Consider the following 27619-nt stretch of genomic DNA (forward strand, 5'->3'; position numbering starts at 1 on the left):
TATGTGCAAAATAACATTTCCAAGTTAACGTCGGAACAAAAAGACATTTATGATACGATAATGCATTGTGTCGATAACAACGTTGGAGAAATTTTCTTTTTGGATGCGCCAGGAGGTACTGGTAAAACATTTATGATAAAACTGATTCTGGCATCAATTGGATCATCAAATGATATAGCGTTGGCAATTGCGTCATCCGGAATAGCCGCAACGTTGCTGCCTGGTGGAAGAACTGCTCATTCCGCTTTTAAATTGCCTCTGAATTTGCATTCTACAGAAACTCCCACGTGCAATATTTCCAAATCATCTGGGATGGGTAAAGTATTGCAGCAATGCAAACTTACTATTTGGGACAAGTGCACAATGGCACACAAAAAATCGCTCGAGGCTCTGGATCAATGTTTGAAAGATTTGCGAGGGAATTCGAAACCCTTTGGCAGCACATTAATATTGCTTGCGAGAGATTTCAGGCAAACATTACCTATAATACCTAGATCAACCCCTGCAGACGAAATGAATGCTTGCCTGAAAAATTCTAATTTATGGGCACACGTAAAGACATTAAAATTAACTACAAATATGCGTGTCCGATTGCAAAACGATGACTCTGGTCAAACATTTTCAGATCAATTGCTAGGAATAATAACAAAAAAAAAACTCCTCTAAATATTTTATTCTAACGACATATATCTCCCTGAAATACCTACAACCATACAGGATTTGTAATAAACAAACTTTAAAACCCAAACCTACATGTGACAGGGGGGGGGGGGAGGCTGAAATTAGTTTTCAGCCCGTTTTGTGAGAGATCTAAAAATACACCTCCTACATATTTTGACATCCCCCCCCCCTATAAAAAGCCCTCTATCCATCATTGGTCGAAACAATGTACAACATTGTCAAAGTGTATCTACAATTCTCATTGAAAACCGATAAAATCTCCTGACAGAAGGCACCTGTCAAAATCTCTTGTAAGAGGAAGCAGGGAAAAATAAATCAAAGAGGATTGCATCGGAAAATGCCAAATAGTCTATTTGACAATAGCTGGACTTAATTACTTTTCCTGAAGAGATCCTCACACCAACGTGAGGAAGAGCGAACATTAACACGAAATATTACAAGCATAAAAATATATATTTTTCCATTCATGATCTAATGTTGAGTGTTTCTTCTCTATCTGTTTCTGATTTCTTCCTTTCGTTTTTACTTTATTTTTATATTCGTCTTCTTTCTTATCTAGCTGTTTGGTTACAGAATTCTTTTCTATATTTAGTGTATATTCTCTATTTTCTTCATTTTTTGTCATTTGTTGTGTTGTCAATTGTATTTGTGGCGTTTGATCACAATATTCATATGTTCCAAGCAAGTTCAGCTTCTTGGACTAGACTACCGTTAGTAGGACTCGTAAAATACCTTTCTAGTACGAATAAAATGCGAATGACGAACTATTAAAGTCATCAAATGAATGTTTGTGATGTCAAGGTTATTGAAAATACACATGGAGATGAAATTATATTATATAACCGGGTTTTTTCATTTTAACAAAAACTAAAGAAAGTAAGAAAGAATTGAAATAAAATGAACTTCCTAATAGCCTTTGATGCTATAAACTTAAAGGAAAACTAAAAAAATGACTGAAATCGAGGTGAAAAACATAGATCTTAGAATTCGTATGATTAAAGGTATGGCAAACACTAAAAATGAGACAGTGAAACTTTTGGGCATGTGTTAAAAATGTCGAAATTACTTATTGGAATTTAACATATATTTCAATAACTTTTTTAATATTATTTTTATAGCATTTTTTACACCAGTTCCCTCATTTAATAAAGAGACATCGTGATCACTAGAAGCAAATACTGCATTAAAAACCAATAAGCTCTCTTCTAAATTTGGCTTAGGGGTCAGCCTAGAGATGAGTATCAGTACTAAAATTTGCAAAAACATTCCTAGAATTTTATTAAATTTTCCGTAGTGGGACTTACAGCTAAATTGTTGATTCATGTGCCCAGAGTTTTCTTAACTTTCTTGAGGATTTTTAATAAAAATCAGTCGAACAGGGTTTCACCACTAGGTAGATATCGAAAGCAAAATAGAAAATATAAAAAATTACCTTGCATTCAAGATCTGTTGACAATGCATTTTCTTGACCCTTTACATGATTAAGCTTAACACCAAATACAGGAGGAGGCGGGAAACCTCTTGTAAGTGGAGGAGGAAACCCACATGAAGCCATTGGAGGGCTTAGAGGAGGTAAACCACTCGTCATTGGTGGAGGTGGGGGAGGAATTCCATTCATCAGGCCTTTACATAGCGGATCAATATCATCTTCGTCCCTTAGCTCAGTAAAGTCTAAATCACAGATTTGTAAAGGCCTATTCAAGGACCTTACTAGCTCTTCCCAATGTAGTTCATTCTCTGATTTTTTCTGCTCAACTTTCACTTGGGGTTCAGCTTTGAGATCGTTTCTCGATTTAGATTTAGTAAGACCCTCTTTAGCTTTGCTAATTATTCCACTTAGATCGCCAATCCTCCCTAGCTTCTCTTCACTGGGACTATTTAAAATAGACTGTCCCATTTTTAGTTTTTCTGTAATATCTTTCACAGACATTTCTCGACTGACTTCAATCGGCCTTTTACTTCCATCTTCTTCGACTAGTCCTTGCACTGATAATAAATTGGTTTTTGATGGAAGCTTTTTAATTGGAACATTAGGGGTTTCAACAGATAGCGATATTGATATTGGAGAGCCACGTTCATTTATCTCTTGTTGTCCTCTACTTTCATGAGAGGCGTTTGAATCTACAAGGAAATAATTAGTTTTTTAACAGACATAGATGTGCTGAAATTACACAAAATGAGTAGAACATCGAGATTTAACCTTAACTACATTTCAAAAGGAATCTGACTCATTTCAAGGATGGGAGGTCGGTCAAAAAGGGAAAAATTAGTAACAGTATTTAAAAAAAGTAAATGTTAAATAATATTTTCCCGAAATTGAAGAATGGACCAGTTAGGGGGAGAGAGGGGTAAAAAGATCTCCCTTGAATCTCTTAAGCTACCCCGCTATTTTCTTTCTTTATAATATTGATTTTCAATTCAGTTCCTTCAGAAAATAAAAAATCTAAAAACGAATTATAGTAATTACAAAATTACTGTGGGTAATTTCAACGTTAAACATCAACTAAATGGTCCCAGCTTGGTGAAATGACATAGTTTTGCAAATTAAGATACATTCAAAATGGTTAATATTTAACCTTTATTGACTTGAATCATTTTAACAATTTTCTAAACGCAAAGCTAGTGAATTCTTCTTATGATTAGCTGAATAGCCTGAATTAGCTGAATAGAAAATTTATCGTTCAAGCTATATTACTCCAGTAATAGCTTTAGCTTCCACATATCTATATTTTATTTTTTATACAGAAATAAGATATACAGGTTAATGAGATTCTTGCAGTGTATAATACAGCAGCAAATTTAAATTCAATGTTTTACAATCTTAAACAAAGAAAGATGCACGCTCTACATTAAAGTCTGTGGTGTATCCAGGAAGAAAGGTCTACGGATCATCTGCCTTCTCGTCAAATGGATTTATCCCCCCTTACAAGATTTTAAACTCTGAAAATTTGTATAAGTGAACAAAATTCTCTCCATTGGCAGACGAAAAAGCTGTATTTACTCTTGTTCTTTTTCTTAGTCATGACAAAAAGTTAATGATACAATTACGATATGAAACGGGGCTAACCTGGAGTTCCTTTTTCAAACTCGAAAAAACTGGATATAATGCCCTCTAAAACATTCAAATTAAACTGAAATTTTGTTTACTATAAATAATAGCACAGGAATCAGTTAAATATTTTCTTTATTTATGAATTTCAGCACCTGAACACTATCAACAATATCAAGGGTTCTGTTCAAAATTTGTATTGCCTTTCAGTAGTGAAAATATCCATATTAACTGGAAGATACCTTTCATCAGACGAGACGATCCATACCATATGCATAACCTCTGAAAAGCCGTTACGAATTGTTTACAGCATCGATGGTTATCCGTCCCGCTGCATGGATTGATGAATGAAAGGAAACCCTTTTTTTTTTAGTCCTATTCAAGACACAGGATATACAAATGACTTTTGACAGAAACCCGTAGCACCAAACCACAATTGCTCGAAGATGTTAAGCATAAGAGATGCATTATGATCTAGAATGGCAGTGAAAAGGAGGAGGTTGTGCTACAGTTAAAAAAAAAATTTACTCGGAAATATATATCTGGATTTATAAGACTTAAATTATCGCTAAAATAGCTCGTAAAAATAAATGAAGTTTTATAAACCATGACTATTTCCAATATCTTTATTAGGAACTAAATGAAACAAAAAGCAAAACTCCTTCAATAGTATCGCAGAAACATACCACCGAAAAGAGTATTCACCTTCTTCTTGAAAGATTTTAGGTATTTAGATCATTACAAAGGTATTTATATGCTTTCAAAATGCTGTAATAGCTAATTATATCACATAATTTATTTCACCCTGGATAAATTAGCAAATCCTTATTTTTAGTTTCTGTTGCACCATTACAAAGCAAATACGAGGGTTTGGTTCTCCATCATAAGTTTTACATTTATTGTAAAAGCTACTTCGATGCGATCACAGATTCATTCTCTTCCATAATTCTATTTTGTTATTATCAATTATGAATTGATTATTTAAGAATCTTCATTTGAAGCATACTAAGGTACAATAGACCAAAATAAAAAAAATTGAACGCGGCCTCGCTCGTAATATAAATTACAGGTTTTCATCTGAGAATAGTAAAATGGGTAAGAGACATTGTAAATATGCAGCCTGTAGGTCGGTAAATATTTGCTGAAACAAAAAAAAAATCAAAAAAGGAGAAAAATGAAAAAGACTTTCTTTTCTCTTTATTTTTTGCAAAGATTTTGAAAGACGCATCTTTTCCATTTGCGAAAACACTTATTTCTTTTTTTTCTTTTTTTTTTAAATAGAGAAGAGAAAACAAAATTTACCATCTGTTAGACTTGATTCGCCATCTGACCCGAGCCGTAAGCTCTGTTCGAGGAGAAAAGTACGTTGTCTGTCTGCTCTCTGGCGTCGGCGTCTTAAAAGAGGTGGTTCTGGGAAGAATACATGCTGTCATGCACAAAATCAAAGACAATAGATCAGGATACAGATTATTTAGACTAGGAAGATTTGCAATTTGCTATTTTCTTTCCTGACAATTTTGCCTTGAAATTCACTGTTCGTGGGCATAATTGTTAGTTTTAAAGACCATTAATATCGGTTAAAATATATTAATTATATGTTAAGGAGACCTTGCAAGCCATCAAATGTGCATTAGCCTATTATGCGTCTGATACCGTCGTGTCCACAACAGAAGGGTGCATCTCACATTTCCTGTTGAAAACAAGACTGAAAGGGTAGAAAACTCCCCTATTTCATGGTTAAACATTCGTTGCACTTGCAGAGGCAAATTTATTTCCTGAGGAATAGGAGAACTGGTAAATCGGACGGAGAATATACACGTTGGAATATTTTTAGCTTGAGCTTTACTCAGCCTTACTCAGAAGAGAGCTTCAGCCACTCCCCCTTCCTGGAGGTTTAACCACTATCCAGATATGGAACGTGGTTCCACTTCAAGATGAGTCGACTACTAGATAAAGCCGATATTCTTATTATTCGGGTGCCACAGAAGATGCTCCCAGGGTGGATAACTTCTCTATTAAGTCTTTCTATAATGTTGTGCTAGGCTTTCTATTATGCTCTTTATTTTTTAAAGTGTAACAAGCATAACTGCATATGTTTAAAATTAAATCTTCTTGTTAACACAAATTCCAGTAGAGAACCTAACTAAACTTATGATTGCTGTCCTTTAAAATCAAACGACATGAAAGTCACACCCTTTTCTTTTCGGCTGAATTGTGTAACACATTCGCAAAAGAAACTTTAAACGATGAGAACGTAATTCAGCGCATGATCTTAAGCCCTTTCGTAAATTCCAAAATAAAAATTGGAGACAGCAAATTTAGTAGTCTAAACAATCTGTGAATGAGAAGACAGAACACAGATGTGGGAAACCCAGTCTCTATTAGGTAAATACTATTACAGGAATAATTCTTTATGAAATTCTTTTTTAAATTTAGGTTACTTTTGGCATAAGTCACACTTTACATGCAGTTCATTACCATGCACTGTTTAATACCACTGTCAACTCTTTTATTAAAACATTCTTTGATATAACAACAAAGTGATTGTAATTCTATTCAGCAACATAAACTGAATATTATCTAATCATAGCTTAGAGCTGGTATATTGATCCTTATAGTTTTTTTTTGTTTTTTTTATTGAGACTGGGCTTTTACTATTCAGACAAATAGTCGCAAGGCACCATCTATATTTTTAAAAAGGCTTCGCTGTATAAATACATAATGCAGAAACGCTAGATCGAAAACCTTGAATTTTTGTCGATGTAAAGAAGAAGAAAACCTTCGTTTTCAAAGTTATAAAAAAAGAAAAAGTTACAAAAAGAACAATGAGGACGGTGAAATCTGAAGCAGAAATGTTTGAGATTTTCATGTTGTATTCCTTTTTTAAAATCTAAAGCAAGACACAGCAAAAATATTATTAGTATTATTCAATATTTTTTCTTTTTTAACGTAAGTTTCGTCAGATATCTTGAAACGATTTGTCTGAGCATAGCGATATAGAATTAACAATACAAAAAAAAGCCAGCACTAAAGTGTTGCTATGCGTTAAAAAAAAAATAAATACAATCAAAAACTGGAAAAACACCAAAGTTAAAACACTAAAACATTGACGCAATAAAAATGTAACACTGCTCATTTTTGAAAGTGCAAAAGTTTCCTGAAGATATCGACGGTGTAAATTCTAAATTTTTTAGCTATAAAATGCAATAAAAAAAAACGAGTTTTTTTTAGCTTAAAAGCTTATTTGACTTGATTTCACGATGACCCAATTCGAAAGGTCAGAGCCACTTCATAGCAAAGGCATTAGTTGAGAGAGTCGTCAAAATAACCCTGACGAATGTGACAGACTGGAAAGTATGACAACTCAAAAGTAGGCAATTTTTTTTTTTTGATAACTCATAATAAGGTAGTTTCTGTTACAACAGTGATTTCGAAAACGTTCTCTAAATCCTCCCATGCATGCAATAGCCCAGAGTAGTAGAATACTACTATATCATGACCAATTAATATATAGAGTTTGAGAATAAATAAGAAGACAATATATTATTAGGTTACATAATATGAATTCGAAATATTATTTAGATTATTCTTAGAAATATTCTTAGTACGAAAAAAAAAGCAGCCGTCACAAAAATGTTAGTAAGACCATGCAAATGGGATTCAAAATATCAAATTGGCCTCGAGACCAAGAGCTAAAACTACATGTTGCAGTTCGTACAGTATCGACACTCAAGAAAAAAGAGGGAAGAATGAGTGTATCCACAAACATTACTTGATGTAAGTAGAGGACGGTTAAAAAAAATAATGAAACAATAATACATAAAGAAGAAATTAAAAAGAAACCAGGATTCTACCGATTATTTAAAACTTAATTTTGTATATTTAAATTGTTTTTTTGTTAATAGGTTTGTATGAGCGGGCAAAGAAAAACTGTAAATTGGAAATGACCAGAATTCGAAGAACTATGCGATAATTAAAAGAGGTACTTTTACAATAGTTAACCCTGTAATCGAAACATATAGGAGGCAAATGCTGTAAAACTTACCATCAATTTGCATTTTTGGCGACTCAGAACAAGAAGGCGAATTTGAACGAGAGCTTGAAGCCACTGAATCTGAAAAGTAAAAATTTAAATTTAGCTGAGTTAGGCTTATCATTTCTTTACAGATAATTTGAATATTACCACATTTATTTCGGAAACCTGATATAATTTTAAATAACAGCTATTTTCAAATAACTGAAGATTATCTAATGTAATTTTCTGAAAATATGGACAGCCTAAGAAATTAAACTATTAACTAAACAAATAAATAAAGAAAATTTACATCAAAATAATATAAAAGTAACATAGCAGTATGTATCATTTTAGTAGTCCTGTGGGGATGCCCATTGGAGGGGAAAAAATAGGTGAGATCCCAGCCTTCTACCATATAACCTTCCAAGCAAGCAAAAGAATAATGTCTAAGACTAAAAATAGCTTCTAAGCAAATTTGTTCACTTTCAACACATTTTTACCCAACCTATATTCTGTACGAAGTAAGCTAACATATTAGTTCAAACAAATCCCAACCACAAGCTAACAATTTTTGATGTATTGCAATACCAAATTGTCATTGAGCTCCATCCTAGTCTTGTAAAGAATTGTATTGACGAACAATCAATTTTATTACTCAAATTTATGCAAAAAAAAAAGATAAAAAAGAAATTGAAATACACTGGATCTTCAAGAAAACAAGAGCTAAGAGCTCATATGGCACTTGTGACGAGGCGAGAAGAGCTAAGAGCCAAGAGATCATATGGTATGAGCTCTAACAAAAGTCTATGAATCAATAGATTGATTTAAAAAGAAAAATAAGAGGCTTAATGCCGGTCAGGATTTAAAATAAGAGCTCTGAGTCACGATGTCCTTCTAAATATCAAAATTAATTAAGATCCGATCACCCACTCGTAAGTTATAAATACCTAATTTTTTCTAATTTTTCCTCTCCCTTTAGCCCCAGATGGTCGAATCTGGGAAAACGACTTTATCAAGTCAAATTGTTCAGCTCCTTGACACGCCTACCAATTTTAATCGTCCTAGCACGTCCAGAAGCACCAAACTCGCCAAATCACTGAACCCCTCCCCCCAACTCCCCCAAAGAGAGCGAATCCAGTACGATTCTGTCAATCACGTATCAAGGACATTTGTTTATTCTATCCACCAAGCTTCATCCCGATTCCTCCACTCCAAGTGTTTTTCCAAGATTTCCCACTCCAACTCCCCCCAGTGTCAAAAGATCTGGTTGGGATTTGAAATAAGAGCTCTGAGACATGAATTCCTTCTAAAAATCAAATTTCATTAAGATCCGATCATCTATTCGTAAGATAAAAATACCCCAATTTTCACGTTTTCCAAGAATTCCGGTTTCCCCCTCCAACTCCCCCCAATGTCACAGGATCTGGTAGGAATTTCAAATTAGAACTTTAAAGCACAAGATCCTTCTAAATATCAAATTTCATTAAGATCTGGTCACCCTTTCGTAAGTTACAAATACCTCAATTTTCAAAATTACCCCCCCCCCCCCCAATTCCACCAAAGAGAGCAGATCCGGTCCGGTTATGTCAGTCACGTATCTTAGACAGGTTTCTATTCTTCCCATCCAGTTTTATCCTGATCTCATCGCTTTAAGTATTTTCTAAGATTTCCGGTCCCCCCAACTGCCCCCACCCAATTACGCTTGATCCGGTTGAGATTTAAAATAAGAGATCTGAGTTACGAGGTCCTTCTAAATATGAAGTTTAATGAAGATCCGATCACTCCTTCGTAAGTTAAAAACACGTCATTTTTTCTAATTTTTCAGAATTAACCCCCCTCCCCCCAATAGAGCGGATCCGTTCCAATTATGTAAATCACGTATGTAAGACTTCTGCTCTTATTTTTCCCACCAAGTTTCATCCCGATCCCTCCAATCTAAGCGTTTTCCATGATTTTAGGTTCCCCACCCCAAACTTCCCCCTATGTCACCAGATCCGGTCAGGATTTAAAATACAAGCTTTGAGACACGATATCCTTCTAAATATCAAATTTCATTGAGATCCGATCCCCAGTTCGTAAGTTAAAAATACCTCTTTTTTCTAATTTTTCAGAATTAACCCCTCCCCCAACTACCCCAAAGAGAGCAGATCCGTTCCGGTTATGTCAATCATGTATCTAGGACTTATGCTTATTTTTCCCACCAAGTTTCATCCCGACCCCTCCACTCTAAGTGTTTTCAAAGTTTTAGGTTTCCCTCTAACAACTCCCCCCCCCCAATGTCACCAGATCTGGTCGGGTTTAAAATAAGAGCTCTAAGACACCTTATCCTTCTAAATATCAAATTTCATTGAGATCCGATCACCCGTTCGTAAGTTAAAAATACCTCATTTTTTTAATTTTTCAGAATTTTTAGTTAATACCAAGTGCCATAAAAAGAGTAAATTGTTGAGCCAAAAGTAGTTATTTGTTGTTACTTATATTCTATGTTTTACATCAGTTGTTAGTGCTTGGTCCAGCTCAGTCGTTTCCCCAAAAGGGAACCACTTTTTAAATGAGTGCATCAAAGATGACATTTACAAAAAAAAAAAAAAAAAAAAAAATCTTGGGGTATCAAAAGGTCCATGGCTTCTCGTTCTCTGTTCTTGAGGTGGAACAAGTTCTAACGTAGGTGTCTCTTGAACGATTTTTTTTTTTTTTTTTTTTTTTTTTTATTTTTTTTTTTAAGAAAAATCTGGATAATAGCAACTTAAACTCCATGACATTCGAATTCACAAATTTTTGGCCGCTTTGAGTGAAATTTGGTTTTGGATGTGTTAAATGTGTTTTTGGGTGAAGCTTAATTTTAAAGCTATTAATCGTTCTCTGCAGGTCTTAAATAGTGGTAAAAGATCCTTAAAGGTCATTCAAAGCCAAAGCATTTATTTCTATTCGTGGGCTAAAATTCAGGCCTTCAATTACGATTTTGGGACATTTCGCGATCCGAGATCTTTTCAGGATTGCTGTATATTATTTTACTTTTTTTTTTGGAAATTTTAGTGTGAAAATCATTTGTATTGCAATTTGTTCCAGACTTGACCGATTTGTCCCGTATAATGACCAATCAGGAGCAGAGGTCACAACAGATAAGCTCTTAAAACAGCTTTTGTTTGATTTTTTCTAATGTACATATAATTTTTCTGTATTTAATTTCCATTAGAATACAGCCCAAGATGCTCCAACACGATTTTCCTGCTACCGCTATTGATAGATCTACAAAATTGCTACGCATTAGGTTGCTTATCAGAACTAAATCCAGAAATTAACAAAGGTAAAACTTAAGAAACATTTTGTTCATTAGAACTAAAATTGAATTAACTGTTTTACAGGTGGTCTAAAATATTTGTTTAAACACAAAATAAGTCACATAATCACATTGAGTAGCTCATTATTATATTTAAGCGAATTCGCTGATAATACCATGAGGTCTTCTAGTTTACGGTTTAAAATAGATAAAAAATACACATAAAAACTTTTTAGGACTTTATTTGTCCAGCGTATGATAATTTATCTTACGTGTTTTCTAATATTTTTGTGCATGTTTAGATAGAAATAAGAAATGTTGTTTTCACTTTACGCCGTTTTTACAGGAAAAAGTACTTCTACTGTTCCATCACACTATTGCAAGAGTAAAAACAAAACAAAAAAACTCATCACCAGCTGTGGTAGATAGCTTCGTATGTCGGATCACGATAGATGTTAAAGGCAGAAATTATCTAAAGTACGCCTTTTACGCTTGGGATGGAAGTGTAAGAGTCAATTGCTCTTATTCTTGAATACAAAAACCATACCTGACTTAGAAACAGTCTGAAGGTAGAACATATTACACTAATCAATACTAATAAGTAGGGAACTTTATTACAGCTTGCTGGCATTGCTTACGTAAAAATTGGTTTCCGAGGAGTATTAGTTTGTTTCATCATTATTGTCGTATTTTACCTTCATCATGTTCTTCTACTTTCTCGGGTTGTTTAACTGCTCCCTCTACAATTCTCGGTTGCTCCAAAGTTGAGGATCTTCCATCATGATCTTCTTGAGTCAGCAGATGCCGGAGAGATTTTCTTCTTTCTCCGTCGCCATTCAATGTCTTTTTAATCCTGGAAGAAAAGTAATGTGCTTTTAAAAGTTGGTAATTTGGCAAGGGCTATACAGAGCAAATCGAAAAATAGAGACAGAGAGGGAGAGAGAGGGAGAGAGAGAGAGAGAGAGAGAGAGAGAAAGAGAGAGAGAAAGAGAGAGAGAGAGAGAGAGAGAGAGAGAGAGAGAGAGAGAAATAATCAAATGGAGAATGATTGGTAGGTAGAAAATTCGAAATGAAGAATAGGTGCAAACAAGGAAAGGAAGACACTAAATACTTATTTTATATTGCCGGAATTATACATGCCGCTTGTGTCCCATCACTTGTGCTGGTGAGCCTAGGTTTGAATCAGATTCTGATGACAGTCTCATTGCAGTCGCTGATGTAAGTGCGTTATATATGGCAGCGTTTGATTAAGCTTTGCTGAAAAAACCTCCGTGCTTTATTTAAGAAAGATCTCTCATGGTTTAATGCGAACTATTTAGCTCTTAATGTTTCCACGTCTGAGGTTTTTATTATTTTCTTTCCCGGATTTTCGTGTGATGTATACGTCACTTGGTAATCTCCTTCAATCTTAAAGTGGTTATGTTAGAATTGTTCTTGACGAGAATTTGTCTTAATACATTAAAAGTTAAGATTTACAATAATCTTGGCATCTTACATAAGCTGTAGCATACAATCCGGATCCATCCTACGTCTTCTATTCTTTACCTCGATTCATTCATATATTTCTTATTTTCCTGCAATATGGATGTCTACTTTTTAACCGAATCTACCGAGTATAGCGTGTGTTCATAATAACACCAGACTAGATGTAAAAATTACATATTCATATGCAGTTAAACTCCCTTCAAATCTCTGTTTAATTCGTGTCGTGTGGCATGTTCTTGTTTTTAATTTTGCGAGAATACATTGGACACCTCCTATGTCTTCAAGCACTCTTATTTTGCATCCGACAGCTTGTCATGTTACCTGCGTGTTCCTGTCAACAAAAGAGTCCCTGCCACGCCTTGAATTCAGTTTGATGTTAGCCCTCTGGCAGCATCTTCAAGAGTAAAGAATACACTTCCAGCGGTGGCACGGGTCTCCAGTTCCCTTAAACGTTTGTAGTTGATTTTAAAAGGTTAATTTTGATCCATACATTAATACAAATAATTTTATCTATTTGTATTTATCTCTCTTATAATTTAATTATTGCTCTCTCTTCTTATAGGTATATTTATTATTTTGATTTGCTTCATTTTGAACAGGTTATAAATGGGTGGTGCTATATATTGTCTGATTTTTGCTGTAGGTTTACTATATTTTATAGAATTTCCTCTGTCCCTCTCTGTCTTTTTACCTCCTATTTACTGTTTATGAGTAAATGTTTTAAATAGTAGAAGTTTAAAAGTTTAATAGTTTCATGTTGAAATAGTTTAATGTTTAAATCTTTGTTTCATTATCTCCTCCTTTACAGGCTTTGTGGGGATTCACATTATAAGAGCCATAATTTTATTCATTGAACGATTTTCGTTTAAAATATGTCTACCTCATCTTACCTATCCTAATAAAACAATGTTTATGATCATTTTCTTTATTTTTGGTACGTAAAACAAGAGCATTAATAAAACGTTAAGCTCATTTGAAGTCTCCATTACCTTGGCTTTGATCTGGAAATTGGCTGGATTGGTGGCAATATACCAATTGGAACATCATTACCATCTTCTCGTCTGAGTTCAGCCTCGTAGAGTTGAAACTGTTGCAACAAGTCCAGATCTGCACCCGGTCCAGTTAAATACCTAAAGCAGATGCCTAGTTTAAACGAAGAAATATTATACATGAGACCTCGAAGATCGTAACCAGCCCCCTAAGCGTAGAATAAAGTTGTTTTAAGCTGTGTGAAATAAAAAACATTCTCTCCGTCTTACTTAGAATCCTGGGTACGGCCCTATAATGCTCATACAAGTGTAATAAATTAGCACACGCAGACATCCAAATACATGAACCCAACGAGGAAATATTTCTCATTGTAAAATCAGAGCTGCCATTGATTACTTTGTGAACAGTCTAATAAATTTATGAAGAGCAAAATTTGTTATTTTTCACTTAGATTTATAATGAACCTTGTCCAGACTTTTATGTGAAATATTGGCTTAGACTTAAATGTTTGCAATTATTACAAACGTGAAAATAAATCAACTAAACGCGCGGAAAGTGAAACACACAATGCAAAACAGTACAAGGCCATTGACGTTAGTTCAAAGACGTTCGATGGCACATGAAATCACAGTCAAATGTTCTGCCGATTAAACGTTTATTTTCTATGATTTTAACATGAGACTTTCGAAAAAGGCCAAGGATACAAATTCTGGAATATTAACTCGTAATCACAATGAAAAATCCTTTTAGCAGCGCAAAAGATAAAATTTTTAGTTATAAAAGTGAAGGACACGCTTGAATTAAAGTTGCGTTGGTGTTCTACATGTTATGTATTCTGGCCATTTGTGGTGAACAATTTGATGATTGACAAGGAAAAATCCAAACTGAGAAAAGAAAACTACAAATATTAAATCTAGTTTAAAACAACCATTGAGTCCAAAGTTTAAGCAAATAATATCTCACTATCTCTTAACTTTTTTTGCAGGTATTCATTTTATGGCATTCAAATAAGCCTCTAATGTGAATGTAGTGTACTTTTAAACCAACGACACTAGATCTTAATATGACTTTTAGGAATACCAGGCCATAGCAAAACATTCAGAAAAATTTCAGAAATTTAAAAACATTTGAAAATTTAATATAAATTCCTGCATTTTCCACGGCCGATTGAACCAAGATTAAGCATATTCCACAACTTAAAGACTTGTCTGCTATAAATTTTTCTTTAAATATATATCAAAATACACAGAATTCGATAGCGTACACTTTATATCATGCACAAGTAGATTTTAAGAAACGAATATCTATAGTTTTAATCCTGGAAAATACGAGGATTAAGGTCAGTGTTCTGAGGCTAAGCTTTTCGTGGCCGAATATATAGTTCATCCATTTTACTTGAGACAAAGTAAATCACAGGCTGAGTGTAGTGAAAATCAACTACAACTGCTACTACTAAGAACCATATGCAGCACCAAGCCAACTTAGGCCAACACAGCTATACACACTCCTCTTCCATCCCAATCTAAATTAATCCTCCCTCTTTACACACTCTAGAGAAGTTCCGATTTAGGTTAGATCATTCCTTAATACCTCCTCCCTTATGGACAAACTGCTTTTTTTGTCACTATATCAGACAAATATATCACAATATCTGATATGTCTGATATGACATATATATAGATGATATGTCAGGTACATATAGTCTGATATGTCACTATATCAGATAGATATATATCAGATAGATGACTGACAAGGCGACTTCGTGGCAATCCGTCATCTTTCATCCGCAGAACGTGTCCTAGATGTCTCAACCTTTCTTTCATCATAGCCCTAGAAAGCGAGATAGAGCCATATTTTCTTGCACGACCTAGTGTTTGTAATAGGGTCATTTACATGGAAGTTAGAATTAAATAGTGATAATTAAGCTCTCAACACTGTATGAGGAATCACGTACTCAAGGAGATTTACTAGTTTCAATTCTCCCTCCCATTGAAATGTGAAAAGTATTAAAAATACCAAATTTGAGTTATTTAATTTCTAAAAATGCCCTCTACATGGTTATACCGATCCATGAAAATCCCCTTCTCCAAAAGAAAATCCAGCATGTTACGTCCCCTATTTTAAGAATAGATTAACTTCTCGTGATATTAGGCAAAAAAAAATATTACGCTAAAAATTTCTCCACTTACAATATCGATTTGAATAACGGTGATATAAATGTGCTAATGGATTTCCTTTGATATAAGTAATTTGAGAAAACAAAAGTAAAACAGAATAAAAGTGATGGGTTTCGTACATTGATCAAGAGTTTGTGAAAGAATAGGCCACCAAGCAAACAATTACAACTTTGGTTCCCGAGACCTTATTGATTACCCTTGTCTCGTCAGCATCTATGGAAAAGTCCAGATTCCTATGTCGGTAGCCTTACGAATATGGAACTATTACGAAACAATTTAGGAAAGAAGCCTTAAAAATTTTTCAAGATGGAAGGATATTATTCCGAAGTATGGGAACGATAAAGACCTATCCAATCGATTAATCTGAAAAAAAAAACAATGTAATGGAGGCTCTATTATAAATTAAAACAGAGGATATACATATGAAAGAGGGATACAAGAGGGGGAGGGCAGAGGAGTATCATTATAATTAAGAGTGATTGCAAGGCTGTTAAACCCTTTTTTTAACCAGGGAGTGAGTAGTTTCATTCTTGTTTACCTTTTTGAAGGGAGGGAGATTCAGGTCTGAACCCTCATTGCTTTGGTAGGGATTTCAATGCAGATTTTTTTTGACTGCTCGATTTTTCAAGTAATTTCTTATTTAAAAGAGAAAAAGGAAGATTTTTCATCGTATTCAAAAAATCCCTAAGAAGACCATTTTTTCAGCAAAGTCCATTTTTTGTCATGCACAAATGACAAATTTCCAGCCTCTATTTTAGAAAATAGATTTTCTAAGTACAATCGTTGACTTTTCTATGATCTGAGGAACACGAGCAACATTATTCCTGACAAAACGGGTTTACAATATTATTTTGCTTAAACAGTTTTATTTTGTAAACAGATAAAGAGACATTAGCAAAAGCATTTTCAATCTAATCTTTAAGACCGGAATGAAATGTTATTACTCACTTTTTAATGACCTTCTGCATGCCAAGCCCTTCCAAACAGTCAGTTTCATCATAAAATGAATCTTGATCTGGTAAACCCTGCAATGTCTTATTTATCAATGTAACAGCATAGATAACTAATTCAGTATCAGTGGCATCAGAATCACCTAACAGCTTCAAAAGTTCTGACCATGGGGTTTGACCTTAAAAGAGACCCAGCGTTCAATTTTCATAGCAATCTTAATTTAAACAAGTAACTTAAAACTAGCTTCAAACAGATAATCTTCTTTCAACACCGAATCTTTGCATCTAGAATAGCAACAATGTACACTGGGTATTAAGAACTACCATAAGTAAGATTTGAACCCACAACCTCCTGAGCACAAACAAACAATCATTTTTGACCAATTTATGATTTTCACACCGTGTCAACATTGGCTAGCATAAAATTTCTCTATCTGTGGTCGTTCTGGTTTTATCTTCTACATTCCATTTTACAAATGTAATTTAATTCTAATTTATTGAGGTTTATTTGAATGATCGAATGATTTGTACCCAGCCACGCATAGCACTCCCGACTGAATGCATCGGTATTCGTATAGTTACAAATCTAGAGACAGTATCTCTGCGACGTTGACCGTTGATCTGCATTCAAAAATTTTTATTCAAGTTTAAATAATCCAAACATTCCAACATTAGTTTAACCCAGGCTTTACCAGCTACCAGCATCACCCCAAAATTAGGCATTTCTTCTTTTTCTTACTCGCAGTATTCTCGGTGACGTATAAAAATACATACACAAGTTGAAATGAATTTTGGCCTTTGAAGGGAGAGGCTAGATAACACCTTAAAATACAGATAAATATAAAATCAACAAAACTTTCATGATCTTGAAGATATATACGTACATTTATATAAATATATATATATATATATATATATATATATATATATATATATATATATATATATATATATATATATATATATATATATATATATTTTTTATATATATATATACTAGCTGCTGGGTGGCGCTTCCTGCCACCCCTAACACCTAGTTGGTGGGGGCGCTTCGCGCCCCCCCCAAGCCCCCCCGCGCGCGTAAGTCGTTACGCGCCATAATAGTTACGCGCCATTGTAGTTGTGTCCCTATGTCCCACCTGTGAATATAGATATATATATATATATATATATATATATATATATATATTTATATATATATATATATATATATATATATATATATATATATATATATATGGTTTTGACTACGTAAAACTTGCGAATATACAACATTCTTTGCTGTCCCATTGTCTTTGCATATAAATAGATTGTCAGGTTTACCGACTCTTGAACATGCAACATATAATGGTCCATGGGAAAACAATCTGTATTCAGATCTATACCTCATGATTCTAATGATTGCCCTTGAGCTTTGTTGATGGTGATTGCTAATCGACCATTCCCTGTCCCGGTGTCCCGGTCGTCATTTACATCCCCCTGTTTCCCCCGGTGTCCCCGTTGTAGTTGTGTCCCTGTGTCCCGGTCGTCATTTATATTCCCTGTGTCCCGGTCGTCATTTGTATCCCGGTGTCCCGGTCTGTATATACATTCGTTTTTTAGTTTTGTTTTTCTCCTTTATTTTTTTCCTTTTTTTTTCTTTTTTAGCTTATTTAGATTTTTAGATGTTTTAGTTTTTTTATTAGTTTTTAGTTTTTTTTTCTTTTTAGTTTTTTTGTCCCGGTCGTCATTTATATCCCCCTGTTTCCCCCGGTGTCCCCGTTGTAGTTGTGTCCCTGTGTCCCGGTCGTCATTTATATTCCCTGTGTCCCGGTCGTCATTTGTATCCCGGTGTACCGGTCTGTATATACATTCGTTTTTTAGTTTTGTTTTTCTCCTTTATTTTTTTCCTTTTTTTTTCTTTTTTAGTTTATTTAGATTTTTAGATTTTTTAGTTTTTTTATTAGTTTTTAGTTTTTTTTTTCTTTTTAGTTTTTTTGTAGTTTTTACCTTCTTTTTAGTTTTGTTAATTTTTTTTTTACTTATGTCCTGGTCGTCATTTATACTCCCTGTGTCCCGGTGCTTTGTTGATTGCTAATCGAACATTCCTTTTGTCCTGGTCGCTTTCTCTTTGAGTGTCGTCATTTATTTTTTTCTTTTTTAGTTCTTTTAGTTTTTACCTTTTTTAGTTTTTTTTAGTTTTTTAGATGAAAATTTTTTTTAGTTTTTTCCTTTTTTTCTTTTTAGTTTTTTATTGGTTTTTACCTTTATGTTAGCTTATTTTTCAGTTTTTTCCTTTTTTTTTAGTTTTTTTTTATTTTTTATTTTTTTTAGTTTTTTACCTTTTTTTAGTTTTCTTAGTTTTTTTAGTTTTTTTTAGTTTTTTAGCTTTTTTACTTTTTTTATTAGTTTTTAGTTTTTTTGTAGTTTTTGCCTTTTTTTAGTTTTTTCAGTTTTTTTTTAGTTTTTTATTGGTTTTTACCTTTATTTTAGCTTATTTTTCAGTTTTTTCCTTTTTTTTTAGTTTTTTTTAGTTTTTAGTTTTTTTAGTTTTTTACCTTTTTTTAGTTTTTTTAGTTTTTTAGCTTTTTTATTTTTTTTATTAGTTTTTAGTTTTTTTTGTAGTTTTTGCCTTTTTTTTAGTTTTTTTAGTTTTTTAGCTTTTTTATTAGTTTTTAGTTTTTTTTGTAGTTTTTGCCTTTTTTTAGTTTTTTTAGTTTTTTATTTTTTTTATTAGTTTTTAGTTTTTTTTGTAGTTTTTGCCTTTTTTTAGTTTTTTCAGTTTTGACGTCACCTGATCCAGTTTTTTCAAGTGACGTCACCTGATCCACGATCCACAGATCCACAGACAACTTATTTTTATATATATAGATAGTTTTTTTTTTTTACTTATGTCCTGGTCGTCATTTATACTCCCTGTGTCCCGGTGCTTTGTTGATTGCTAATCAAACATTCCTTTTGTCCTGGTCGCTTTCTCTTTGAGTTTCGTCATTTATTTTTTTCTTTTTTAGTTCTTTTAGTTTTTACCTTTTTTAGTTTTTTTTAGTTTTTTAGATGAAAATTTTTTTTAGTTTTTTCCTTTTTTTCTTTTTAGTTTTTTTTATTTTTTTTATTAGTTTTTAGTTTTTTTTGTAGTTTTTGCCTTTTTTTAGTTTTTTCAGTTTTGACGTCACCTGATCCAGTTTTTTCAGGTGACGTCACCTGATCCACGATCCACAGATCCACAGACAACTTATTTTTATATATATAGATAGTTTTTTTTTTTTTACTTATGTCCTGGTCGTCATTTATACTCCCTGTGTCCCGGTGCTTTGTTGATTGCTAATCGAACATTCCTTTTGTCCTGGTCGCTTTCTCTTTGAGTTTCGTCATTTATTTTTTTCTTTTTTAGTTCTTTTAGTTTTTACCTTTTTTAGTTTTTTTTAGTTTTTTAGATGAAATTTTTTTTTAGTTTTTTCCTTTTTTTTTCTTTTTAGTTTTTTATTGGTTTTTACCTTTATTTTAGCTTATTTTTCAGTTTTTTCCTTTTTTTAGTTTTTTTTAATTTTTTATTTTTTTTAGTTTTTTACCTTTTTTTAGTTTTTTTAGTTTTTTTAGTTTTTTAGCTTTTTTACTTTTTTTATTAGTTTTTAGTTTTTTTTTGTAGTTTTTGCCTTTTTTTAGTTTTTTCAGTTTTTTTTTTAGTTTTTTATTGGTTTTTACCTTTATTTTAGCTTATTTTTCAGTTTTTTCCTTTTTTTTTAGTTTTTTTTAGTTTTTAGTTTTTTTAGTTTTTTACCTTTTTTTAGTTTTTTTAGTTTTTTTAGTTTTTTAGCTTTTTTATTTTTTTATTAGTTTTTAGTTTTTTTTGTAGTTTTTGCCTTTTTTTAGTTTTTTAGTTTTTTAGCTTTTTTATTAGTTTTTAGTTTTTTTTGTAGTTTTTGCCTTTTTTTAGTTTTTTTAGTTTTTTAGCTTTTTTATTTTTTTTATTAGTTTTTAGTTTTTTTTGTAGTTTTTGCCTTTTTTTAGTTTTTTCAGTTTTGACGTCACCTGATCCAGTTTTTTCAGGTGACGTCACCTGATCCATCCACAGACAGACAACTTATTTTTATATATATAGATAGATATATGTTTTTAACTACGTAAAACTTGCAAATATACAACATTCTTCGCTGTCCCATTGTGTGTGCATATAAATAGATTGTCAGGTTTACCGACTCTTGAACATGCAACATGTAATTGTCCATGGGAAAAACAATCCGTATTCAGATCTATACCTCATTATTCTAATGATTGCCCTTGAGCTTTGTTGATGGTGATTGCTAATCGAACATTCCCTGTGTCCCGGTCATCATTTATATATCCCCCTGTGCCCCCCCGGCGTCCCCGTTGTAGTTGTGTCCCTGTGTCCCGGTCGTCATTTATATTCCCTGTGTCCCGGTCGTTATTTGTGTCCCGGTGTTCCAGTCTGCAATTTCTCTTTGAGTGTCCCGGTCGTCGTTTATATTCCCTTTGTCTCGGTGTCCCGGTCTGTAATTTCGTCAGTCGACAAACATGATGTCAGTCGACAAACAACTTCATGACGGCATAATGCTCAATCCTTATAATGACGTCAGTCGACAAACATGACGTCATTCGACTCGACAAACATGACGTCAGTCGACAGTGGACAAACGTGACGTCAGTACACAAACAACTTATTTTTATAGATATAGATATGTATATGCGGGTGTATGTATGTTCATAGAACTTTAGGCTCGATATTCTCAGTCTATGGTTCATAAATCAGAGATTGGTTGAATAATTATTCAAGCTAAAATGGACAAAAATATGCTACTTTTTGTTATGGCCCTTAAAGCGCAATTAGTCCCTACTTGTGAATGGAGATGAAAGGAAGACGGACAATTAAAAAACTATTATCAGGGAAGATCATGTATCTGACGTGAATATTAACGATTTCCTGTTTTTGTACAAGTTTATAGGGCTGTATTGTTATCCTTTTCCTTCTACGGAAAGGAGAATACACATGTCATTTGAGCAGTGTCTTGAGCAGCAGGGAGGGGGGGCCAAGTCTCACTCTAGAAATAAATTATAATTTTTTCTGAAAATAAACAGACATGTATTTGAATATCAAGAATGATTTTCCTCTGATTTTTTTAAAGTTAAAGATAAATAAACTTTTTTTATATCCTTGAATATATAATTATAACTTACCTTTACGATTATCTACGGTGTGAATTGCATTTATGAGTAAATGACAGTTGCTCTCGGCGTATTCAACAAAAACAAGAAGTAGCTTCAATGCGGTTTTCACAACAAGGCGGTATCTTGAGCCAAAGAGCTCATACAACCACATTATGGTTTCGTTATTTTCCATTACGCCATGCATGCCATCTACGTAAAGCATCACTTGACCAAGCGCTAGAAGACAATCAATTTTTTAATATTTGGGCACTACAGTCTTTAATCTGAGTAACATCTGAACACTCAAGAGGCTTGGACTTAACGGTTACAAAACGAAAAACAATGACAGTCAATAGACCAAGTTAATTCTAGCCCTCTCTCCTATCTAGGACTATGGCCCCGACGTTTTCACTTTTTTGGACTCATTATATTAAATTCAACCTAATACTAGAATATAAAAGCAAGCATTTAGAAACATTATGGAACACCTCCAAGTTTTTTATGTGGATGCTCGGACTCCCACTTGATGGGCGTCTAACAATGACATAGAGGAAACAAAAAACTGGAAGTGGAGATTATCCAAATATAACTAGAAGAATATGTGAGATGACGTGCACTTAATTTCAATTTAGCTTTAATTTTTTAATGCAAAAATAATATCTTTACGGTATTTTTTGCTGATTTTGTTACTCTAATTTTCTCCTTTGGACTGAAATAGCCGCTAGCTCTGAAATCTATTCTCAATGATTAATACTGTAAAAACAATGTATATGCTCCAAGTGAGACAAGTGATTTCGCAACAAACCAGCAACTGTCAGTTGTACCAAATAACAAGATACTAGTAGTATCCCTGTAACAGGTCTGGACTTTAGGCTTGAGGCTCAAAAAATCTTCTTTGAATAAAAGTGCTCATTAGAATATTACAGACGGCACAGCTCATTAGCATATTACAGATGATACACATCATTTGCAAATTATAGACGGTAGACGCAACTCGATTGCCTTTATTCCAATAGCTAAAAAATTTGCATACTTACATGAGAACCTCATTAGCATATTACAGACGGTATGTATTTAATATTTTTTAATTCTATCTCCTGAAAACCTCGTTTGCATTATTACACGAGTACTTAATAATCTTTAAACCCATAACAATTCTATGAACAAATTTTGATTCGGGTTGAATGAAACCGGTTGAATAAAACCGTTTACAGTATCACGAGTTTCCTTATTGAATGAACGCATGACGGCAATTTAAATATATTATTTAAAAGACGCCAAAAATTAAATTTAATATCGTTTAAGTAAATTTAAAAAAAACATATAAATAAAAAATGAACGAGAGCTAAGAGCTCATTTAGCGCTTGTGACGAGGTCGGAAGAGCCAAGAGCTCATATGGCATGAGCTCTAACAAAATTCTAAGAATCAATAGATTGATTTAAAAAAAAATCAGAGGCTTAATGCTGGTCGGGATTTAAAATACAGATCTGAGTCACGAGGTCCTTCTAAATATCAAAATTCATTTAGATCCTATCAACTACTCGTACGATAAAGATACCTCAATTTTAACATTTTTAAGGTTTCCCCCTCCAGTCCCCCCCATGTCACCGGATCTGGCCAGGATTGAAAATAAGAACTTTAAAGCACAAGATCCTTCTAAATATCAAATTTCATTAAGATTTGATCACCCGTTCGTAAGTTACAAATACCTCATTTTTTCTAATTTTCCGAGATACTTCCCCTCCCCCAACTCTACCAAAGAGAGCGGATCCGGTCCGGTTATGTCAGTAACGTATCTCGGACTTGGGCTTATCATTCCCACCAAGTTTAATCCTGATCCCTCCATTTTAAGCGTTTTCCAAGATTTCTGGTTCCCCCTCCCCCAATAACATTGGATCCAGCCGGGATTAAAAAAAATCTGAGTTACGAGGTACTTCTCAGTATGAAATTTCATTAAGATCCAATCACTCCTTCGTAAGTTAAAAATATCTCATTTTTTCTAATTTTTCAGAATTAACCCTTCCCCCAACTCCCCCAAAGAGAGTGAATCTGTTCTGGTTTTGTCAATCACAAATCTAGGACTTGTGATTATTAAGTATCATCCGATCCCTCCACTCTAAGCGTTTTCCAAGATTTTAGGTTCTCCCTCCAATATTACCGGATCCAGTGAGAATTTAAAATAAGAGCTCTGAGACACGATTTCCTTTCAAATATCAAATTTCATTAAGATCCAATCAACCGTTCGTAAGTTAAAAATACCTCATTTTTCTAATTTTTCCGATTTCACCGTCTCCCCATTCCTCCCAGATGGTCGAATCGGGGAAATGACAATTTCTAATTTAATCTGGTCTGGTTCCTAATAAGCCTGCCAAATTTCATCGTCCTAAGCCTGGACAGACAGACAGACCGACAGAATTTGCGATCGCTATATGTCACTTGGTAGATACCAAGCGCCATAAAAAAGGATGAAAAAAGTAAAAAAAAAATGTCAATACAAACATTATTTTTGTAATACGAAAAATCACGACTAACATATTTCTATCGTCTTCACTTCGTATTTCAAAAATATCAAAAGTGAGCTTCTTTGGCTTTTGGATTGAAAATCATCATCTTCTGGTATTATATTTGAATGCACACTTTTGTTGCTGACAGTAGAACATTTAGAAATTGACTGTTATCACTGGAAAGTGAATTATAATATGTTAGAGTATGATAAAAATTGTGGAGTACTACATTATGTCATATGAATTTTTTTATGTAAATATGAAGTATTGTATGTGCCAATATTTCATTAAGAACACTACATCGAATAAAATTTTTACGCTGTCAATATTTTATGCGGTCAACACCAAAATAAAAAAAGTGTCACTACAAACAATACTTTTCTAATGGGAAAAATCATGATTAACGTATTTATATCATCTTCATTTCGTATTTCAAAAATATCACAAGTGAGCTTCGGTTGCTATTGGCTTGAAAAATTCATCTTGTGGTATTATATTTGAATGCGTACTTTTGTTGTTGACAGTGGAACATGTAGAAATTGACTGTTATCACTATAAAATGAATTATAATATGTTTGAATATGATAAAGCTTTTGGAGTACTACATTGTACCATATGAATTTTTCATGAAAATATGAAGTATTATATGTGCCATTATTTCAATAATAACACTTTCATTGAATGTTTCCAATTTTCAATTTTCATTTCATTGTTGTGTTTCCAATATTTTATGCGGTTGAACCCATGGTACTATACAGTTGATCATTGATAGTAGATGGTTTATTGTATGTTTCGACCAATATTACTTGTGCACTTGAAAGATAAAAACATCATATTTAAAAAAAGTGAAGGTGAAATCTTCCGAGAAATTTTGCACACATCGGTGTGTTCAATGCTGACAAAGACAAATATCTGAATTATGAAACAACTACTCGTGTTAAAACTATTTGAAATGTATGCGTGGGTTATCATGACAGTGAGAAATTAGAATCCTTTGGAGCAATGAAAAGATTCAACTCTTATGATGTCTTATCTTATGATGTATTACTCTTATCATATGGATATGCGAGAGAAACATTTCTAGAGATGATAGTGTTCCAAGAGAATGCAAACGTGAAACTATTAGTTGATGACAAAGTCCAGCTTCTTGCTACTGCTGGTGGTAAAACCTTATCCATTGATAGATCATAGAGCCATCTTTCTGGTATAGGCACTAAAATGAAAGCAAAGGGAAAAAGAAAGGCATACTGCTGCACCAATATCATAGTCCATATCTTCTCTATGTACCGAAACAGCGATTTATGTAAAAATAATGCGGCAACAGACAATGAAATCACAAGTAAAATAAAAAGGAAATTTTCAGACAATATAGCACAGGAATGTTTAGATTTATGAATTGGATATGCGAGAGTAACATTTCTAGAGATGATAGTGTTCAAAGAGAATACAAAAATAAAACGATTAGTTGATGACGAAGTCCAGCTTCTTGCTACTGCTGGTGGTAAAACCTTATCCATTCATAGATCCTATAGCCATCTTTCTGGTATAGGCATTATGTAAAAATAATGTGGCAATAGACAGTGAAATAACAAGTAAAATAGAAAGGACATTTTCAGACAATATAGCAAAGGAATATTTACATGTATTGATGAAAAACAAAAGCATGTATAAACGTAACTACCATCATCGACAGTCTATCAATAGATACAGTCAATAAATCCAATAATACCAGAGACAAAACTTAAAACTCATGCACGACATCAAAATAGAATAAGTGCCGTGTCAAAAGAGAACATAATGAAGTATTTTATGGAATGGATCCAAAGCATTAATTTTTTTTATGATGATATTCTACATGCCATTATTTCAATAAGAATATTTTTTGCATTATTTTGTTATTTTTCCTATGTTTTTGTGGTAGGCTAGTAATTTAAACGTTTAAAATGTTTATTAAAAAGTTAGAGATGTAAAAGAAGGAGTTTTCAGAGACATAAGTACTGCTAGCGAGCTCATAGTGGGTTGATTAGAATCTGAGATAGGTTAACAGGGCTTTTACCAAAGTCTGAGAGAGATCACTTAAATAACCAATTGTCTTACTTAAAATTACTTAGAATTATCACTCTTTTACTGAAGTGGCAACAAAGTTCTGCAAAATTAGTTTACTTTTTTAAGATTTATTTACTCATTTATACTAGTAGCTATTGTTTGTTTGTTTGCCACGATTGTTTATTTAATTTCTGTTCGTATTGATTTCATTTATTCATTAATAGAAATTTCTGGTTGTTTTGAGTTTGAGTTATTGTAGGTCTCGTTTTCTTCTGATCTTGAGTTTAATATGACCTTTACTTTTCTTAAGAAAACTTCTTTTTCGGTAATTTTTTAAATTAATCACATTAAATAATAGCAAATCAAAAGCAATATAACCTTAGTTCCTTTCACAAACACTTCTTTTTCCAGGTAACGGCCGAAACATATCAAGCTAGGTTAATGGTGCTAATCCTTGCAAGCTATGGCGCCATTATCCTATACGAGTCACCGAGAACAAGTAATCTTGCTCCGTACACTACAGTTCAAACAAAAAACTGTGGCCATGGCTACATAAAAGAGAAGAAAACAACGTACAAAAACATCTAAAAGAATCAATTAAACAGTTAAAGGAAACGACTAAAAAACAACATACAAAACCAGTAGGCTATTATAAATATAATCATCATAGAACAGTCTCCCAGTGGGTGATGCCCACACGAATAAACCACACTGAATTCCTAATACTGATAAGAACACCCATTCCCGAACAATCTTTCCACCCACAATTCTTCCCTCTCATTCCCTCCGAAAACTACTTAATGAATAAATAGAAAAGGCCTGTGTAAATCCTCTCTGAGATATAAAGTATTCTTAATGTAGTTTTAAAACGAAATTTCTTTTTTTTTTGTCAACAATAGGGTTGTAGAAGATATCTTACCGCGTAGGATATAATTCTGGTAATTTTGGTCAGCTTCTTTCCCAACTTTAACCAGACAAGACAGGCCATCATTTCGGACGAACGAATGGACCAAGTCCTTGTCATCCTGCAAAAATAGTAATTTTGACTTTTCTTTAAAAGAATTTTACTTGAGTAGTCTTACAAAATCTTGATTTAATTAGGTATGAGTTTAGGGGTTGACCACTTCTAAACATGCAAATAAAATAGAAGCACTACCAATAGATTTTTTATTTTATGCTTTTCTAACAATACAGTCCCTGATGATCCCGTATAGTTGAATATTGTGATATTTCATGGGTTCTTTGTTAAAACAGATTTCTGCTTTCTAAACCCCCATAAAATCTAGTTTCACTTGAAAT

General features: G+C 33.2%; 1 protein-coding gene across 8 annotated transcripts in view; it reads right to left on the reverse strand.

Annotated features, from left to right (window-relative positions):
- Window positions 1–27619, reverse strand: part of LOC136028152 (uncharacterized) — a 202470-nt gene that overhangs the window by 45848 nt on the left and 129003 nt on the right. For 7 of the 8 annotated variants that reach the window (XM_065705822.1, XM_065705821.1, XM_065705820.1 and 4 more), the window contains exons 10-17: window positions 27240–27345; window positions 21800–22006; window positions 16626–16806; window positions 13500–13640; window positions 11721–11878; window positions 7776–7844; window positions 5033–5140; window positions 2114–2802 (exon numbers count right to left, since the gene is read on the reverse strand). In XM_065705822.1, the coding sequence (XP_065561894.1) occupies window positions 2114–2802; window positions 5033–5140; window positions 7776–7844; window positions 11721–11878; window positions 13500–13640; window positions 16626–16806; window positions 21800–22006; window positions 27240–27345 (1659 nt within the window). The remainder of the gene's footprint in view (window positions 1–2113; window positions 2803–5032; window positions 5141–7775; window positions 7845–11720; window positions 11879–13499; window positions 13641–16625; window positions 16807–21799; window positions 22007–27239; window positions 27346–27619) is intronic. The other variant, XM_065705825.1, reaches the window with a different exon arrangement.

The sequence above is a fragment of the Artemia franciscana genome, chromosome 6 (assembly GCF_032884065.1).
Source record: "Artemia franciscana chromosome 6, ASM3288406v1, whole genome shotgun sequence".
Lineage (NCBI taxonomy): Eukaryota > Metazoa > Arthropoda > Branchiopoda > Anostraca > Artemiidae > Artemia > Artemia franciscana.